We start from the raw sequence: 18,297 nt of genomic DNA, 5'->3' as shown, positions 1-18,297 counted from the left end.
TTGTGGATTTGTGACTAAGACATTATTTCTGTATAAACTCATGATATTCTTTTTAACAGAATTTCTTTGATTTAACCGTAAAAAGTGCGCCGTACACTTCTCTCCCTTCTCCATCCAAGCAGCGTGTGACCTAACCATAACTCCGTTTACCCGTTCATGATAAAGACTCTCCAATTTATCTTGTTTTCTTTTAATTAATATTTCTGTTTCTGTTTCCATGTTCCATGTTAATTCACTTCTCAAAATCTGTAGCATGTCTTGCTGAGTGTTTCCACTGAACTGAGAAGAAAAATCTCTCAGCTTTTTATCAACTCTTTATCAAATCTCTCAGGTCTCCCTATCAACCTGGCTGTGCTTCTCAACAATGTCTTAAGATTAGTTTTTTGGTAATTTGGGTCACAAACCATCTGATAGAATCAGAGTTTCTATGTGATGTGGGTCACTTAACAATAAAAATATTAAAGATTCATCAAGATTCAAGAGTGTGTCATTGATTCCAGTGATTCAGTCCATTCTCTGATTATTCAGACTGAGAGCTTGCTGGAAATACTGATATACTGACATCTCGCTTCACAGCCTGAGAGACACAAATGATCTCTGTTTTACATTACATGTTTGATCCTTGCTTGAAGACTTGAACAATGCATCAAAAATGGTAATTCAGTGATGTCATCATAGATGTGTACTTTGACTAAATAATAACTAATCTGTCATTTAAATAACTAAATCAAACCCACAGACAGCAGAGCATGATTACAAATATCATCATCATCATCATCATCATCATCATCATCATCATCATCATCTCTTGTCGTCCAATAAATACCCAGTGAATGCATAAACTAGATTATATCCCACAGAAACATCCAAAAATCCCAAAATCTGTTGTTTTCTGCAGGCATTTGCGGTTAACCTCCTGATGGTGTAAACTCATTGTGTCTGTCATTGATAATACACTCACGGCAGGTTCTGTCATCAAAAACATCGCAGCTTGTTTGCACTTGCTAGGGGTTTCTTCTCAGAATCTGGATTGCTCTTGGGATAGGATTTGATGAATGAGAAAAAAAAATAGCAGGCATTTTCAAAAATGATATTCAAACCTCAGGCTCTTGATAGCAGTCAGAATCAAGTATTTTCCAGACGGAAGGTTGATGCTGTGCAGTTTCACTCCCATTGGAACAGATTTCAAGCATTTGTAATTCTTTTGGCTCCTTTTATTGTAAAATGTGGCTTGGATTAGTTGCTATGTACATAATATTTGAGGATCAATTGTGTGACAAGACTCACCGTCTTCCTTCATGTGCCCAGGTAGAGGATAGCAGTGTTCTTCTCCAAACATCTCCAGGAGCTTCCAAAGACCAAAGACCTAAACACCAAAGCTGACCTCTGAAACATGTTCTAATTCAGAGGCTTTGGACAAAAATAGATTTTTACAGTCAGCTGATTCAACTGTAATCTCCAGTACTGGCAGAATGGGAAATTATGATGAGGACACCGCCTTTCTGGGGCAAAAGGGACCATTTTTTCTCATCCTTTTCTTTCTCTTGAATGCCGTCTACATTTCCACGGGGCTTCACAGCCTCTACATAGTTTTTGTTGGGGCTTCGCCGTCACATCACTGTCGGATAGCAGATGGAAATCTGAGTGAAGAATGGCTGAAAGCCAGTATTCCCAATGAGATGGTCAATGGAAAACTGCAGCCAAGTCAGTGTTGGAGATACAGCCTGGAGACGGTCAGAGATCTGTCTGCTCAGGGATACTCTCCGCTGGAGGTCTATCTGACAGACATTACACTGGAGACGTGTGTGGACGGATGGAGCTACAGTACAGAGATATACCACTCCACCATCGTCTCTGAGGTGAGTGCATGCATGCAAAACTCTTTTTAATCTTTACACACAAATCCAAGAATTGCACACAGAAAATGCTAAATGCCTCACAAGTCTTGCAAGATGAAGCACTACATTCAACATATCACAAATTTATCTCAAAAGCAAACATTTGTCTTAAATTGCAAACACATTTGCCATAATGTTATATTTTTGTATACTGTACATCATATACTGTATACACAGTTATTAAAACATTAAACTCTATTTTACATTTCTGTACAAGATAGAAATTAATTGGCAGAGAGATGTTGAAAAATTAAACACGAAAAGCAAAACAGTAAACACGAAAGCAACCTTGAGAACTAACTTTTTTGTTTACTGATTGTGAGTACAGCATTACACAGAACCAAACACATTAAATGTGTAGTTGTGTAGATGTGTGTTTCTATACCTTTTCTAAAGCATGTTCAGTGAAACACGTGTGAGGAGTTAGTGATGAATTAGTGTGAATCTTTGATTGGTTGTTTGTGTGTTGCATAGAGAATGTTATGCTGTGTTTTGCAAAAAGTGTTTTATGAAATAGAAAACGTAGTCAAATGCTGAGAATAAGTGTATGGTTTTGTAGATTTAGTGTGTTCCCAGCTAACAGAATTTTGTTACAAGGATGTTCTCCAAATATTCAGTGTTGGTTCTAGGAACATTTAAAATGTCCAGTTTTGATGTTAGAAGAACATTTTTAAAAGGTGTGACGTTCCTCAAACGTTCTGTCAACTTAATTTTGATTTAAAATTAAAAAATTCTAGGAACATTGATTTGTAACATTCCAAGAACATAAAAATGTCCAGTTTCCTTAATGTTAGTAGAATGTTATTTAAAGGTTAGTATGATGTTCCTGAAACATTCAATCATTCAAACACCTGCTGTGAACAAGCTCTGAAAGAAAGAGAAATAAGAAATAAACTACAACTTTTTTCAGCCACAGACTTAGATGAACTGAAGATACAAGACTTTAAATCTCTCAAGATCTGATTAAACATCTCCACAAACAGCATCACCAGCTTCAGTTATTACTAACCAGATTGACTTTATTTCTGTTAAACGTCTACAGAACGTCTACACTCACTCAACAAACCTAAACAGTGGTGACAATCAAACAAACATTGCAACAATGCATGCTGGGAGCCCTGAATGTGTTTTGTGTGCTGGTGTGAAGTATGTCACCATTGTTGTGTTTCATACACTTAATGTTGATGTCAGTGAGTGTATTAATGACACAAAACATGTTTTAAACAAAAAGTTAACAATGACAGTATTTATACACTCCCAAGCATCAACATTCAGCATCTGAAGTGCAACAAGAGCACTACAAGTAATGTTTTTTCACATTGGTTGAGCTACTTAAATCACTTTAATGCAGTTATTTATCTGTCACTAAATCAGACATGTTGAGCTGATTTATCAACACAGAAATGTTTTCTGAAAACACTTGCAGTTGTTGCAAAAGAAGCAACTCAATAAAAGTCAAGGGTCAAGAGCCCAACTAAATCAAACACTGATCCCCATGATGGTGATGTGACATTTTCAATGAGACGTCAACATCTAAACCTCAGTTAATTCTCAATGAGAACTTTTGTAGATGTGAGACAGAAGTAAATTCAATCTGGTTAGTAATAACTGAAGCTGGTGATGCTGTTTGTGGAGATGTTTGATCAGATCTTGGTTTAAAGTCTTGTATCTTCAGTTCATCTAAGGCTGTGGCTGAAGAAAGTTGTAGTTTGTTTTCTTATTTCTCTTTCTTTCAGAGCTTGTTCACAGCAGGTGTTTGAATGATTGAATGTTTCAGGAACATCATACTAACCTTTAAATAACATTCTACTAACATTAAGGAAACTGGACATTTGTTCTTGGAATGTTACAAATCAATGTTCCTAGAGTTTTTTTATTTTAAATCAAAATTAAGTTGACAGAACGTTTGAGGAACGTCACACCTTATTCTTCTAACATAAAAACTGGACATTTTAAATGTTCCTAGAACCAACACTGAATATTTGGAGAACGTTCTTGTGACAAAATTATCTTAGCTGGGTTCTTCTGCTGTTTGAGTGTCAGCTTTCAGAAATTGTGTGACAAGGAAAGATTTTTTTTTTTGTGTGTAAGGAGTTACATTTGTTACATGTTAACTGAATCTTTTTCCACAGCTAGCCATAAATTAAGTTGTTCTGTTGTGTGTTCTGGTGCAGTGGGATTTGGTGTGTGACAGCGAGTGGAAAGTCCCGTTTGCAAGCTCAACTCTATACATGGGCTACTTGCTGGGCTCTCTTGTTTCTGGACAGTTTTCTGACAGGTACTGCTTTCATCCACACGTCATAATCAGTGCAAACATTCACAACCATTTTAGTTTACTGTAAGTGGTCTGTTCCCTCCTCAAAACTCACAACGCTGTTAGAGACCCATCCACAGTGTAATGCATGTGAGCAGTGATGTCTCGTGTCTCGTGTCTCGTCAGGTTCGGCAGGAGGAAGGTTTTCTTCATGTCACTGGCAGCAGAAGCACTCATGATGCTCGCGCAGTCCTTCGCCGAGTCGTGGCTGGTCTTTTGTGTTCTGTATTTTTTTGTTGGCACAGTCCAAATATCCGTGTACATCACAGCATTTGTTCTTGGTAAGCATATTATAAAGATATCACTGAAGTGAATATAATACAATGATGTTTAGAACTACTGCCTGAGATCCGCTGGAAATGCGTGAGCTTGCACTCTTAAAAATACAGGTTTCAAATAGGGTTTTTCACAACAATGCCTCAAAAGAACCATTTGTAAGAACCATCCAAAGAAACTTTCAGTGAAATTTTTTTTTCTTAGTTTGAGGAACATCTTCCAGTTTTTCTCGATTGCTAACACACAATTCATGAATAATTCACAATCTCAGAACTGCACACCAGCTTGTGCAAACTTTAAACTTCCAGGTCAAAATCAAATAGTTTAGACAAAAACATTTTCTCTATAGTCAGACTAAAACTTTGGCCTTAGATGAAACACAAACCTGAGAAACACACACACTGCTGACTGTCTAGAGAGCACTAGTGAGATCACTAAAAAAAACTCATTTCGGGGAACAGGGATCCTTTTACTAGTCAATGACTGTTACAGTATAGGACATCGATAGGGGGATGCGGATACAGTAAAATTCAGCATTAAACTGTAAGAAAAGTTTACTTTCATTACTGTAAAGAATAAATCTTACAGTAGATGAAAAGCACTAGTCTCTCAGTTCTGCACAAATACAGTACACGTGAGGACTACTGGGCTACAAATCAATGTAACAGTAATGAGTTTGAGGGTGTACTGAACAACATGTGCTACAGTATTTACAGTACACAGAATAATGAAAGTTGTCTCGTCTGAAGTACTGTAATGATGCTGTATGTGTATTGTGTGAGTAGTATTGAAACCCTGAAGATGATCCTGTAGACCTCAGAGTCAGTCCATGCAGAAGAACATCCTCAACTAAAGTGCTGTGTGTTTCATCAGGAACAAATGACCTTTGACCTCATCCCATTATATTTATTTCCGCCTCTTATTCCTCTTTGTCTCTCATTACCAGGATTCATTTTCCAAAACTCATAATCAGCCGTGCTCTTGTTCATATCACCCTGAGATTCTGACCTGTGTGTCATCAGCTGTGCTACTGAATGTTCACACATGGATAAATGTGTTTTTCATTTTTTAATACTTGAGTTAATTATAGTGTTTTCTGAATGAGAACATGGTTAAATCTTTGCAAAATTATTTTTGTGTAGAGTTTTGCAGATAACACTGAGCAAATTTTAACGTGTATGCAAACATGTAAAACATGTTAGACATTTTGAGAAATGTGTCCTTGTTTCAAGATCTGCATGAATGGTTTGGAAAATTGGGCTTAATGAATCAGTTATAGTGGGTTAGCAATCCAGGAAAATAATCTAAATTTAATCATCTAAATATATTCTAGATGTATAATTGTCATTATGTTGCCTCAGGCAGTGAAGTGCTGAGTGATACCATGCGTGTGTTCTTCACATCGGTGGGAGCCTGTCTGCATTATTGCTTCGGTTACATGCTGCTGCCGTTTATTGCCTATGCTGTCCGAGACTGGAGGTCACTCCTGAGGGTTCTGTCCGGCCTGACCGTGGTCTTCATCCCTCTGTGGTGGTGAGTCCAACAAGGGTTTAGTTACGCTCACACCACACATTCACAAGATCATGAGAAGACTTCAAAAAGTTCTGTTCAGAAAGGTAGACTATGCTATCGCATTTTGGATAATTTGTTATGTTGAATTATAGTTTTTACTGCATTGCAGTGTCTCATACTGAAAGCCAAGCGTGAGCGCATCTTCAGAATCGGCTCAGTTCTCATCATTGGCCACTTGACCCTTCAGTCTTTCCCCACAATAGATCATCTCCATTTCCCATTTCTTCTTCTGAACAAATGCACAGGCTGATCCCGGAGTCTCCGCGATGGCTTCTCTCTCAGGGACGCGTGCTGGAGTCTGAGGCCATCGTGAGAGAAGCAGCGAAGAAGAACAAAGTCTCTGCTCCAGAGGTCATCTTCATCCAATCTGAGGTCTGACTCTGCGCTGACTAACTAAAATAAAAATTAATTCCTATTAAGTTATGAAAACTTTATTACTGAATGTTTTTCAAACATTATAAACATCCAATTAAAAAAAAAAAAAAAAAATTAAGAATGCAAATATTAGTGGAATATTTAATTACATCATTTTGAAAATGCTAAGAAAACATGACATTTGAAGGTTTTCTCAATGTTTAAAACACCGATTTTTTTTTATAGTGTAGTCTAACGGAACACGCAACATAAATAATAAAACCAGTTTAACATGCAGGAGACCAAGCAAGGCAACAACACTTCAAACAAAGAACAGAAAGAACTGAGAAATATAGTAATTGAACAGGGAACAGGTGTGCACTAATCAGTTAACTCACGTGTAAACCCGGAAACAGACGGTTAAATCTGGAAACAAATGGGAAGATGCTAAAAAAGTAGTTAAACGAAGGAATACCCTTGGTGATGTGGCAAAGAGATCTTCATTACGTTATATTATATACAATTCATCAACTGGCTGCTAGAGGTAAGGGTTACGGTTAAAAAATATTACAGCCTGGTACAAAATGTGGTTTTGGTCTAAATAGCTAATTTTGCCCCTCATGACAAGTGTGAGAGGGGTAAATCTTTTCATAACTCATCCATTTAAATTATATTATGCCCTAAAGTTCTGCATTAACTAAGGGCGTGGCCACTTGAGTGACAGGTGGATTGCCGCTTCTGACAGTGCTGTCAAACTAAGAAAACTAAGGAAGACAGAAAATAAGCACAGGAACAGACCACAAGAACCAAACCAAAACAGAGCATAACCATCATATTGTTATGAAAACATTATTTCTGAATACTTATTTGTTAAGTTTTTTATTATTTTTAAGTTCTCTTTCTAACATTCGTTCAGTATCTCACTATGGGACCGCCTCAGGGTGTGGCCAATCGCGAAAGCACCTATAACACCACGTCTGCCAACCATGGCAGACCAATCGCTGCAGCAATCAGGGAGTCCTGCCTCCCTATATATAAACCGCAGCTACCTGTAATTTCGTCATTCTCGCTCTCTTCCCTGTGAAGATTTCGGAAGCTGTCCTCAGCAGACTTTGGGAATTATTGCGAAACAGTTTATCGACGGAGCCACAAGGTAACATCCAAAATGCAATAAATTCTTAACGTTTGTCGAGTTACTTCCCACTTAGAGTAAGAAAACTAACGCGTTAAGGCGAGTTTTCTACTTTAAGTTTTTCTATTTATTTTTCCAAGTTTTTGGGGCGCTCACCATGCACCAAAAAAATAGGTAAAAAAGCTCTCTGTCGCAGCACAGCTCGGTACTAATTGTCATGTTGTGGTGGGCTTTGCTGTTTGAAGATCCGTTAGCGGGAGAGGAAGATGACGATGATGAAGTGTTATCGATCATCCTCAAGGACGAGGATGGCGACGATGAAGATGCTACTCTTGGAACCTTCCGTCCTGCTCTGCCACAACAGCCAGAAAAGCATGGGTGTTCAGTCAAAGCCTGGTTTCATGAAACCGAAACAATCGTTCGCAGCCACAGCAGCAAAACACCGGTCAGCCCCCCCTCAGGGGAACAAAAAGAGGCGGTCAACCTGAGACATCAGTTTGGCAACAAGAAGTGTTTGGAGACAGCACTCAGGGTATCTCTGTCCCATCTTTTCAAAACGATTCTTTTCTCCCTCCCGCAGGGAAACGGAGAAGGAATTTAAGTGTGCAAAGTATTCATGTGGGCAGTTCAAAGTCCAGTGTTCACAGGAAAATGGCCCATGTTCCCCTAGCACCCCCCAAAGATTTGTCTCTCCCTCCACTTATGAGGTTTGTTCTGAGGGAGAAAAGACAAAAGTTTGTAAGCATCCCATCACAAATAAAGTTTTCTCTGTCACATCCAAGCCAAGGGCTGAGGGCACAGAGCGGGATAAATATAAAAAGATATCACAAAAAAGTAAAACAATCACAAAAAATAACGAATCTAACTCCTTCAATGGAGCGTTATCCCCCCCCCCCCCCTTCACCACTAGAGGGTGACACAGGAAATATCTGAGGTTCGTTTATCAGGGCACATCATAAGAGTATATGAGGATCCCCTTTGGCATGGGTTTGGCACCCAGGGTATTTACCAAATGTGTGGAAGCGGCTCTGACACCGTTAAGGAATGGAGGAGTCAGAGTCTCACCATTTCTGGACGATCTGCTCATCTGCGCGCCGTCTCCACATCAAGCAGAGAGCGATACACACACACTAGTGATTCATCTGGAGAGATTAGGTTTAAAGATAAACCAAACAAAGAGTTGTGTAATTCCTTAACAGGAAATAGTCTACTTGGGTCTCAGGTTGAATTCAGGGAGGTTTCGAGCATTTCTATCAGAAGAGCACTTCAAAACATTTCTGACCGGCCTCTCCCTCTTTCAACGAGGGAGTTAAGTCTCTGTTGGAATGTGTCTTCGACAACTGGGTCTGATGGCTTCAACAGTGTCACTGGCAGAACAGTGAGGGGAGTTTAGTCTCAGGCAGCTCTGAGACATTTTGTTCATTTTCTCAAGAATCATCATGTATTGGTCAGGACAGACAATACAACGCTGATAGCCTACATAGACAGGGAGGAGTGCGTTCTCACAAGCTTCACTTGTTAGCGAAATAACTGATTATGTGGAGCAGCGTGAACCTCCTGTGATTAAGCGTGACGCATGTTCCAGGAATAATGAACAGGGTAGCGGATTTACTGTCCAAAGGGAATCCTCTGTACGGGGGAGTGGAGACTCCACCCCCAAGTTATGCTCATGGTGTAGCAGAGATTCGGCCAGGCCGCCGTTCTTCTCTCTGGTGGGCAACGATGCACCGTTGGGTGTGGATGCTCTAGCCCACGATTGGCCAGACATGTTACTTTACACTTTCCCTCAGTTGAGCCTGATCGAGTCGACACTATGAAGGGTTCGGGAATGAAAGAATGTAATGCTTCTGATCACGCCATACTGGCCGGGGAGACTTTGTGTTGCGGAGATTGTGCAACTGCAACTGTTCTACAATCAGCCATGGTCGTTACCAGCCTGCAGGGATCTCCTCTCACAAGCTCTGGGGGAAATATGTCACCCCTCCCATCAGAAACTAGCTCTGTGCACCTGGCCCATGAGAGGCTAAATCTGAATGCTGGGTTACCTCCGAAAGTGACTGAGACAATTCAGAATGCAAGGGCTGCCTCAACGCACTCTTTATATAATCTCAAATGGAGGGTGTTTGAGGGTTGGTGCGCAGATAGGAAAATTATTCCTTTCCTGTGTTCAGTTTCGGATGTGCTGTTTTTCTTACAGGATCTTCTAGACAAAGGCAGAGCCTTTTCTACAGTTAAGGTTTATCTGTTTGCTATCTCGGCATGTCATGTGGGTATTAACTCGGGTACTTTTGGCCAGCACCCTCTCGTCTGTCAATTTATGAGAGGTGCACGTCGGTTACATCCAGTGTCGAAGCCACTGGTCCCACCCTGGGACCTGTACGTGGTTCTGAACTCACTCTCAAAAGCCCCTTTTGAGCCCATTGATAAAATTGCCTTGGAGCTATTAGCTCTAAAGACAATTCTGTTACTTGCTCTCACTACAGCAAAAAGGGTGAGTGAACAACGGGCTTTATCAGTTCACTCCTCATGGATGATGTTCACTCCGGGTGTTCAAAAAGCTACTATTAGAACAACCCGGCGTTCGTAACCAAAGTGTTTGATCACGCTGGTGCAGTTCAATCACTGAACCTGCTAGCTTTTCATCCACCACCCTTTGCATTCCCAGAGGAGGAAAGGTTACACAGTTTATGTCCTGTTCGTACTCTGCATATGTATGTTCAGAGAACACATGAACTTCGTAAGAGCAATCAGCTGTTTGTCTCTTGGGCTGACTCTTACACAGGAAGACCTATCTCCTGTCAACGCCTTTCTCATTGGGTGGTGGAGGCTATCGTATTATGTTACAATAATTCCAATTTGGAGCCCCCAATAGGACTACAAGCACACTTTACTAGAGGCATGGCTACTTCCTGGGCTCTGTTTAGAGGCATCTCTATTCAGGTAATTTGCTTGGCAGCCAGCTGGTCTTCTCCGCACACATTTGCTTGTTTCTATAGACTGGATGTGACAGAGCCCTCTCTGGGAGTGAGAAGTCAGGTTGTAAAATGCAGTTTTACTAAAGTACGAGTTCCTCATATTATTATGTTTTCACCTCCATTGGTAGCTATAATTAAGATAATTACACAGCCTTTCTTAGTCTGCTTCATCAGGATATCGGCAATATGGGAGTTGTCTATATCCCAAAGTGAGATTCTGAACGAATATTAGAAAGAGAACGTTAGGTTACTGACTTCTCTGATAACATGAGTGAAAAAATAAAAAAAGAAGATATTGATAATGTTATACAAGTATTATTTTAAGACTATTTTGTCCTTACCTTGAAGAAATGTGAGCGTTCCCAATAGTTCGCTGGGAGATGTTACGAACAGTGAATATGTGTTTGTGTGCTCATTAGGTTACAGAGCCAACATCCCAGAACAGTAAGTACAGCCTGCTCGATGTGCTACGGACCAGAGATATCCGCAAAACCACGTTCCTGTGTTTACTGCTATGGTGAGAGATCCATGCCTAATATATTTCTACCATGTTCTTCAGATTATACCACTTTCTATAAACCAGTGTCTCTTTGTCCCTCTGATAGGATAGCCATCAACATTGGATATTTTGGCTTGTCCTTGAACACCCCTAACCTCAGTGGTGATCCCTTCCTTAACTGCTTCCTGTCTGCGGCCATTGAGGCACCTGCCTACATCATGTCATTGTTTCTCCTGAAGAGCTGTCCTCGGAGACCCGTCCTGTCCGCTTTCCTCGTCATCGGAGGAGGATTTCTGCTTCTGCTGCCGCTGATTCCTGAAAGTACACGCGCAATACTGTCAAAACACCTTTTTCCATGGATAACAAACATATCCGAATATGCTACTCTCTGACTCTCTGAAATAAAACATCATATATTGCTGATAAAACTAAGATATCATTATAATTTGACTAGGAATTCGATTTAAAGGTGACATATCATGAAAACCTAACTTTTAAGTGCTATAATCAGGTCCCCAGTGCATCTACCAACCAAGGAAACATGAAAGAGATGAACTCAGTGACACTGTTTTGGTATGCCCTTTTCTACAAGTGTCTAAGAAAATGAGTGTGTCTAATTTCACAGAGGGACCTCATTATAATATTAACACCCCTCAATCTGTAAGTTTATACCCAATATATTGGTGAAAGTATGGGCAAAACATACTGTTCTGTCTTTGGCTGCAGACGAGCACAGAACACTGTTTAGAGTCCCAGCCTCAGAGGAGACAACAGAGCAGTGGATTTACTGATTTATTTACTGTATATTGCTGCTGCCCCATAGATCTAATATAAACATGCAATTTCACAGCTGTTTACCTTCACAGACATAACCGACTGTTTTGTAACTCTTGTGTGTTTTTAACGTAAACTTGTGTGTGAATGAGAACTCACACACTTTGACAGCTGCTTTCTGTCTGTGTGCTCTCAGAAAACCCTATATCAGAAGTTTAAACTCTTATGGTTTAAACCGCATGATTTCAGCGTGATAATCAGATTTTAGCAGGTCTGAGCTGTAATAATGCAGCTCTATTTTAGAAAAGGGGACAGAGAGCAGCAGCTTATTTGCATTTAAAGAATGCAAAAACAGTGTGTTTCTGCTTTCAATCAAAATAGACATATTCAAAATGATATATTAAATGACCTGTGGAGTATATTGAGCAGACATATTCTGGGGACACCAGAGACATATATTGCATAATGTAAAAATGGGCATAATATGTCACCTTTAAAAGAAATAAAAAAAATTATAAAATCCACGGCTGACCATCAGGTAAGGGCAGTGATTTGTATGCAGTGGTCGTTATAATGATGAGCCTCTTTCACAGGTCTGAATACTGTGGCACTGGCGTTAGAGATGGTCGGCAAGTTTGGCTTGACCATGTCCTTCACCGTGGTCTACATCTACACAGCGGAGCTCTATCCCACCGTCCTGAGAAACCTGGGCATGGGCTTGTGCTCCTCAGCCGCTCGCATCGGCAGCATCACCGCTCCTTACATCATATTCCTGGGTAAATCTGTGACCAGTGCCGACCCCACCTGAGAAGAGATATAAGCAGCTGCATAGGGCTCTGTGTCAGGAGTTCAGACAGCCATCATAAGAGTAAAGCAGTGATCACATCACAATTTTCATGCCTTTGACTTCCATTCATACGCATGCAAAAGTGTCAGACTGGAAATGCTAGCCCATGTGAAAAGTTTTCACATTTCACTGCGTTCCAAAGTTCAAACTTGGTAAAGCCTGGTCTGCAAATTTGCATCATGTGACACCGTGTCACAGGAAAGTGGAGTAGAGTTTATGTTTTGACATTTTAGGTGTATTATTATTGTTTATGTGTTGAATTTAAGTTGTTAAAAAGAAGCGTCCAAATGAATTTCTCATGTAGTGTGACTGCGGCTTAAGGCGAGAGGATGGTGGAGATGGCAACAGCAGAGCTGGAGTGTTCTCTGGAGCTGTACTTCAATATGAATTATTTAAAAACATTCATGGACACGTATTGTAAGTGACTGACAAATTGTGTAGAATGCAGTGCGTGCTCAGCACCTCTGTTCCTCTGATGCATGTAAATTAGGCTGCATACAATATCTAGGCTCACTATAATAGGATGTGTAGTTGTTATAACCATCTCTTAGCTCTCTATCATGTTTGAAGAAAATTCTGGTTTCTGCTTGCGCTTAGACTTGAATATTGAGAGAGTAGCCTAATTTTGATTATGGTTGCACTTAATAAGATTAATAAATAACTGTTCTGTTTGTCCTGCAGATTTTGTCTGTCTGCTAATACACTACTTTCTTTTTCTGTTGGTCTCTGGAATTGCCAGTCTGCTGTAAACAAAGCCAATTTCATTACTTCTATTATTAGTCATTCAAAGCTTAATCTCATGGCCCTAACAGAGACCTGGATCAAACCAGAGGACACTGCTACCCCTGCAGCACTCTCCAATAATTTCTCATTTTCCCACTCCCCCCGTTTGACTGGAAGAGGTGGAGGTACTGGTCTGCTCATCTCTAATGATTGGAAATGTAATTCTTTACCATCTTTAAGTATCAACAGCTCCGTTGAATCTCATTAAGTGACTTACCTTCTTAAAATAAATTTTGTAGTTGTCTATCGACGCCCAGGACCACTGGGTAACTTTTTGGATGAATTATGAATGTTACTCTCAATCTTTCCTTAGGATGGTACTCCCCTAGTTATGCTTGGAGATTTCAACATCCACCTAGATAAACCTCTGTTTGCCGATTTCCACACTCTGCTTGCCTTATCTGATCTCAACCGAGTGTCAACTACTGCTACTCACAAATCAGGCAACCAACTGGACCTTATTTATACACGAAACTTCTCTACTGATCATGTTCTGGTTACTCCACTGCACACGTCGGATCACTTCCTCCTCACTCTTAACCTCAACATGATCCCTGACACATCACTTACCCCTCCACATGTCATCTTTCGACGTAACCTACACACACTTTCACCCTCCCGGCTATCTGCAATGGTTTCATATTCACTTCCTTCCCCTAAACTTTTAGCATCTTTAGATGCTAACAGTGCAACTGATACTTTCTGCTCCACTCTTACATCTTGTTTAGACACTGTTTGCCCCTTATCTTCCAGGCCAGCCCGTAACGTTTTTCATTAATAAAATTAAACACATTAGTGCACAATTTTCCACACCACAATCAGTCAAGCTCATATCACCAGCAAACTTACACTCATTTACATCCTTCTCTTCACTCTCTGAGGCAGAAGTGTCAAAACTCATCCTTTCTAATCACCCTACTACTTGTCCGCTTGATCCAATTCCATCTCATCTCCTTCAAGCCATTTCTCCTGAAGTTGTACCTGCACTCACTCACATCATCAACACTTCCCTCCACACTGGTGTTTTTCCCTCATCATTTAGACAGGCACGTATAACTCCACTACTTAAGAAACCCAACCTCAACCCATCTCTTTTAGAGAACTACAGACCAGTTTCCCTTCTTCCTTTTATTGCAAAAACACTTGAACGAGCTGTGTTCAAACAAGTCTCTTCATTTCTCACACACAACAATCTCCTTGACAGCAACCAATCTGGCTTCAGAAGACATTCAGCTGAGACGGCCTTGCTCTCAGTTGTTGAAGCTCTAAGACTGGCAAGAACAGAATCCAGATCTTCAGTACTTATCCTGCTTGATCTGTCCGCTGCTTTTGACACGGTTAACCACCAGATCCTCCTATCAACCCTACTGGCAAAGGCCATCTCAGGAACAACACTTCAATGGTTTGAGCCTTACCTATCAGATAGGTCCTTCAAAGTATCTTGGAGAGGTGAGGTGTCCAAGTCTCAAAATCTAACTACTGGGGTGCCTCAGGGCTCAGTTCTTGGACCACTTCTCTTCTCTGTCTACATGGCATCATTAGGTTCTGTCATTCAGAAACATGGCTTTTCATACCACTGCTATGCTGATGACACTCAACTCTACCTCTCATTCCATCCTGATGATCCGACGGTAGCTATTCGCATCTCAGCTTGTCTAACTGACATTTCTTCCTGGATGATGGACCATCACCTTCAACTCAACCTTGCCAAGACAGAACTGCTTGTGATTCCAGCAAACCCATCGTTTCATCACAATTTCCCCATCAAGTTAGGCACATCAACCATAACTCCTTCAAAAACAGCTAGAAGCCTTGGAGTTATGATTGATGATCAGCTGACTTTCTCAGACCTCCACAACTCAATCCGAGCAGCTGAGTCCTTATCCATCTTCAAGAATCATCTAAAAACCCATCTCTTCCATCCTTATTTGACGATCTAACTTTAGCACTCACTAATCTAATTATATTCTTAAAAAAAAAAATATATAATAATATATATATATATATATATATATATATATATATATATATATATATATATATATATATATATATATATATATCTAACTAGCTTTCTAATCTTTTTGTATTGTATCTGTTTTCTTTTCATTTATTATACAATTAACAAAAGAAAAAACAAAAAGAAAAAAAGACCTCTAACACTAGCTTGCACTATTCTTTTTCTATTCTGTTTTCTTTATATTTATTTTATTATATTATTTAAAATCCCTGTTTACTAATGTAATGTTTACTGTGCTAACTGAGACTTGTTATATAACTTATATATCATTGATCTTTTGTTGATTTTGATTGCTTCCATTGTCCTCATTTTTAAGTCACTTTGGATAAAAGCATCTGCTAAATGTAAATGTTTTTATTTATTTATACATTTTTTTATTTCACTGATCAATTTGTGGAAAAAAGTTCAGAGAGGAGGTCAAACATTCTAAAAACACATAGGACTGAAGAGACTCTTGAAATCATACGAAAGAGAAGTTAATTGAGTTTGTGTCAAAATCTTTTACAGTGCTTAAGTATTGTCTGTTATTGCATATTATAATTCATACTCAAAGCAGAACTGAGATGGCATTTATTACAAGTTTAGTTAAAACATTTCAAATGCACCTGCAGACCATTTGTTCCAGGCATGTTTGTCATCAGTGAAGATTTCTTTAAATAGTGAAAAAATCTTGTCTAGTCTCAGATTTTTGCCTTTACTTTGATGTTGCTTAAATCTGTTTCAATGTGTTTACACTTATATTTGATTATTTTTGCATTTTAATCTGGCCTGTCATGCCAGCCCATAAAATTAACTATTCTATTATTTTATTATTATTATTATTAATATTATTATTATGATCCCTAATGTTATTTTCATAACCAAGTTTTTGCTTGAAGCATTAATCTCACTGAATGTTTTGATACATTTCTCTAAAGCAGTCATTAAACTCTTTAATTTTACATTTTAAACTCTTTAGTTTTAAAAGTTTGCTTAAATGCGTTGTTGACATGACATGGCGTTTTCACTGTTATACAAGACAAAAAAATGTTAATAATTTTGACATCAATGTCTTAAATGAACCCATTGTTATAAATACTACTTTGTTAATACATTGATTAATATAATTATTTTAAAATTTTGAGCTAAATCTCCTAATTGTCCTGGCGTGACTGTCTCAAGGATGTTCAATAAATTACAACTTTTATAAATAAAAAAGAAAAGCATACAATTGTTAATGAATACCTCCGGCATACTTTTTTAAAGTGTCTATGCTAGTATTTGGCAATAATTTTTTCAGCCATATATTTCTAAAAGCATATGAACTTGATACATTATGTCACTGAAAACTGTATCCTCCGGTGTGACATCATATCCTGTTTTTAAACTCCAGTTAGGAGCTAATTAGTTAGGGCCAGAATAATGTTTTACAGAAAAGCGTTTTACTGCATATTTTTCAACTACCGAAATATATTTCCTATCTATGTCTTGAAAGATGAATAAATTGACTAAAACAAATTGGTAAAACTTTAGTTAGGTGTCGGTGTAGGATGTGTACTTTGTGATGGGATGCGGGTGAAACTGTAGGTATAAGACCCAAACCATTGGGACCTGTCTGTGACTGTCTGTGAGTCTAATCATCTGCATCACAGTGGGCTGGAGAAAACACCTTGTGTTCTTTCTGTTCATACAGGTACTTTCAACAAATATCTGCCCTACATCCTGATGGGAAGTCTGACCATTGCTTCCTCAATAGCAAACATGTTTCTGCCAGAGACGTTTCGAAAAGTGCTGCCCGAAACTCTGGAACAAATGCAGAAAAGCAAAGCGTAAGTCTCTTAAAATGTGTGTGTGTGTGTTTTAACAAATCTTTATCTATAGACTTTACTTCTTGTTTTGTATTAGTTTTATTGAAAGAGATAAACGCACCTTGGAGGAAGGGAAAGGAACAGTCAATGTGAAAGAAGAAAATGTGTGAAAGGAAAAGTCGACGGCTTCACGGCAGGAAAAATAAATACCAATTCTCCTCTGGACACGAAGACATTCAGAAGATCCTACATGGCCCTCGTCGATGGCTTCACAGATTTAATGGCAACTCTTGATTAAATGTGAATAAATTATGTCTACAGGTCATTTTTACATTGATGTTCTTTTTTTTTGTCATACTGTAATTGGTATTATAACATGAATTTCTTTTCTTTTTTTATTTACCATTGTAGTTAACATAATTCAAAGATATGAATAGCTGTTGTGAGAATGTTGTATATTTAAAGTGCTTGTGCAAAATGCACAAATTAAAACTGATTTTTCATGCAACTACCTCTGGATCAAATTTACAGTCAAACGATTACGATCATGCCTCGGAGAACCACAGCAGAGCCAGAGGAGCACTGCTGTTTATACATTTATCCCTGGGATGAGAGCAAACACAAACCTTCTTCATAGACGTGTAAGTACTGAGAAGCGGATGTGGACCTGGATAAAGTGATGGATCAGAACCGAGTTCCTGCAGATCTGACAGTGAAAGAGTTGTGCGTCTGAGAAATCATAACTTCAGGAGTACTTCTTTATTTTTATTGAGTTAACATCAACATTACACAGTTTGCATAATTATCATCTTCATATACAATAAGAAAAGCCAGAAGAAAAAGCAGGAAAGTGAATGTATAAGTATCCAGATGCATGAGCACATCCTCAGTGGCACTTTGCTCGACTCGATTCACAGATTTGTGAGCCGACTGTTATTTGTGCCACATTCATTGGTGTTCATTGCAAACCCTGGCTGAGGTGGTTTATCTATCGCTGTTTGGATTGCGTTGGCTTTATTGCAGGAACTACACCACACTTCTCTCTGCATGTGTATGAGACATATTC

At 39.1% G+C, this 18,297-nt stretch overlaps 2 protein-coding genes across 8 annotated transcripts in view; both read left to right on the top strand.

The window, feature by feature from the left end:
* LOC127985962 (uncharacterized) overlaps nucleotides 1-18,297 on the top strand; it is a 215,384-nt gene that overhangs the window by 10,248 nt on the left and 186,839 nt on the right. The gene's annotated exons all lie outside the window — the stretch shown is intronic.
* LOC127986008 (solute carrier family 22 member 5-like) lies at nucleotides 1,326-18,128 on the top strand. Its single transcript, XM_052588237.1, has 10 exons — nucleotides 1,326-1,859; nucleotides 4,073-4,176; nucleotides 4,339-4,493; nucleotides 5,850-6,021; nucleotides 6,306-6,432; nucleotides 10,941-11,038; nucleotides 11,127-11,341; nucleotides 12,388-12,570; nucleotides 17,117-17,252; nucleotides 17,329-18,128. The coding sequence occupies exons 1-10, from the start codon at nucleotides 1,473-1,475 to the stop codon at nucleotides 17,399-17,401; spliced, it is 1,650 nt and encodes a 549-aa protein (XP_052444197.1). The 5' UTR covers nucleotides 1,326-1,472; the 3' UTR covers nucleotides 17,402-18,128.

Source organism: Carassius gibelio, chromosome B21, assembly GCF_023724105.1.
Source record: "Carassius gibelio isolate Cgi1373 ecotype wild population from Czech Republic chromosome B21, carGib1.2-hapl.c, whole genome shotgun sequence".
Classification (NCBI taxonomy): domain Eukaryota; kingdom Metazoa; phylum Chordata; class Actinopteri; order Cypriniformes; family Cyprinidae; genus Carassius; species Carassius gibelio.
This window is presented reverse-complemented; position numbering and strand designations above follow the sequence as displayed.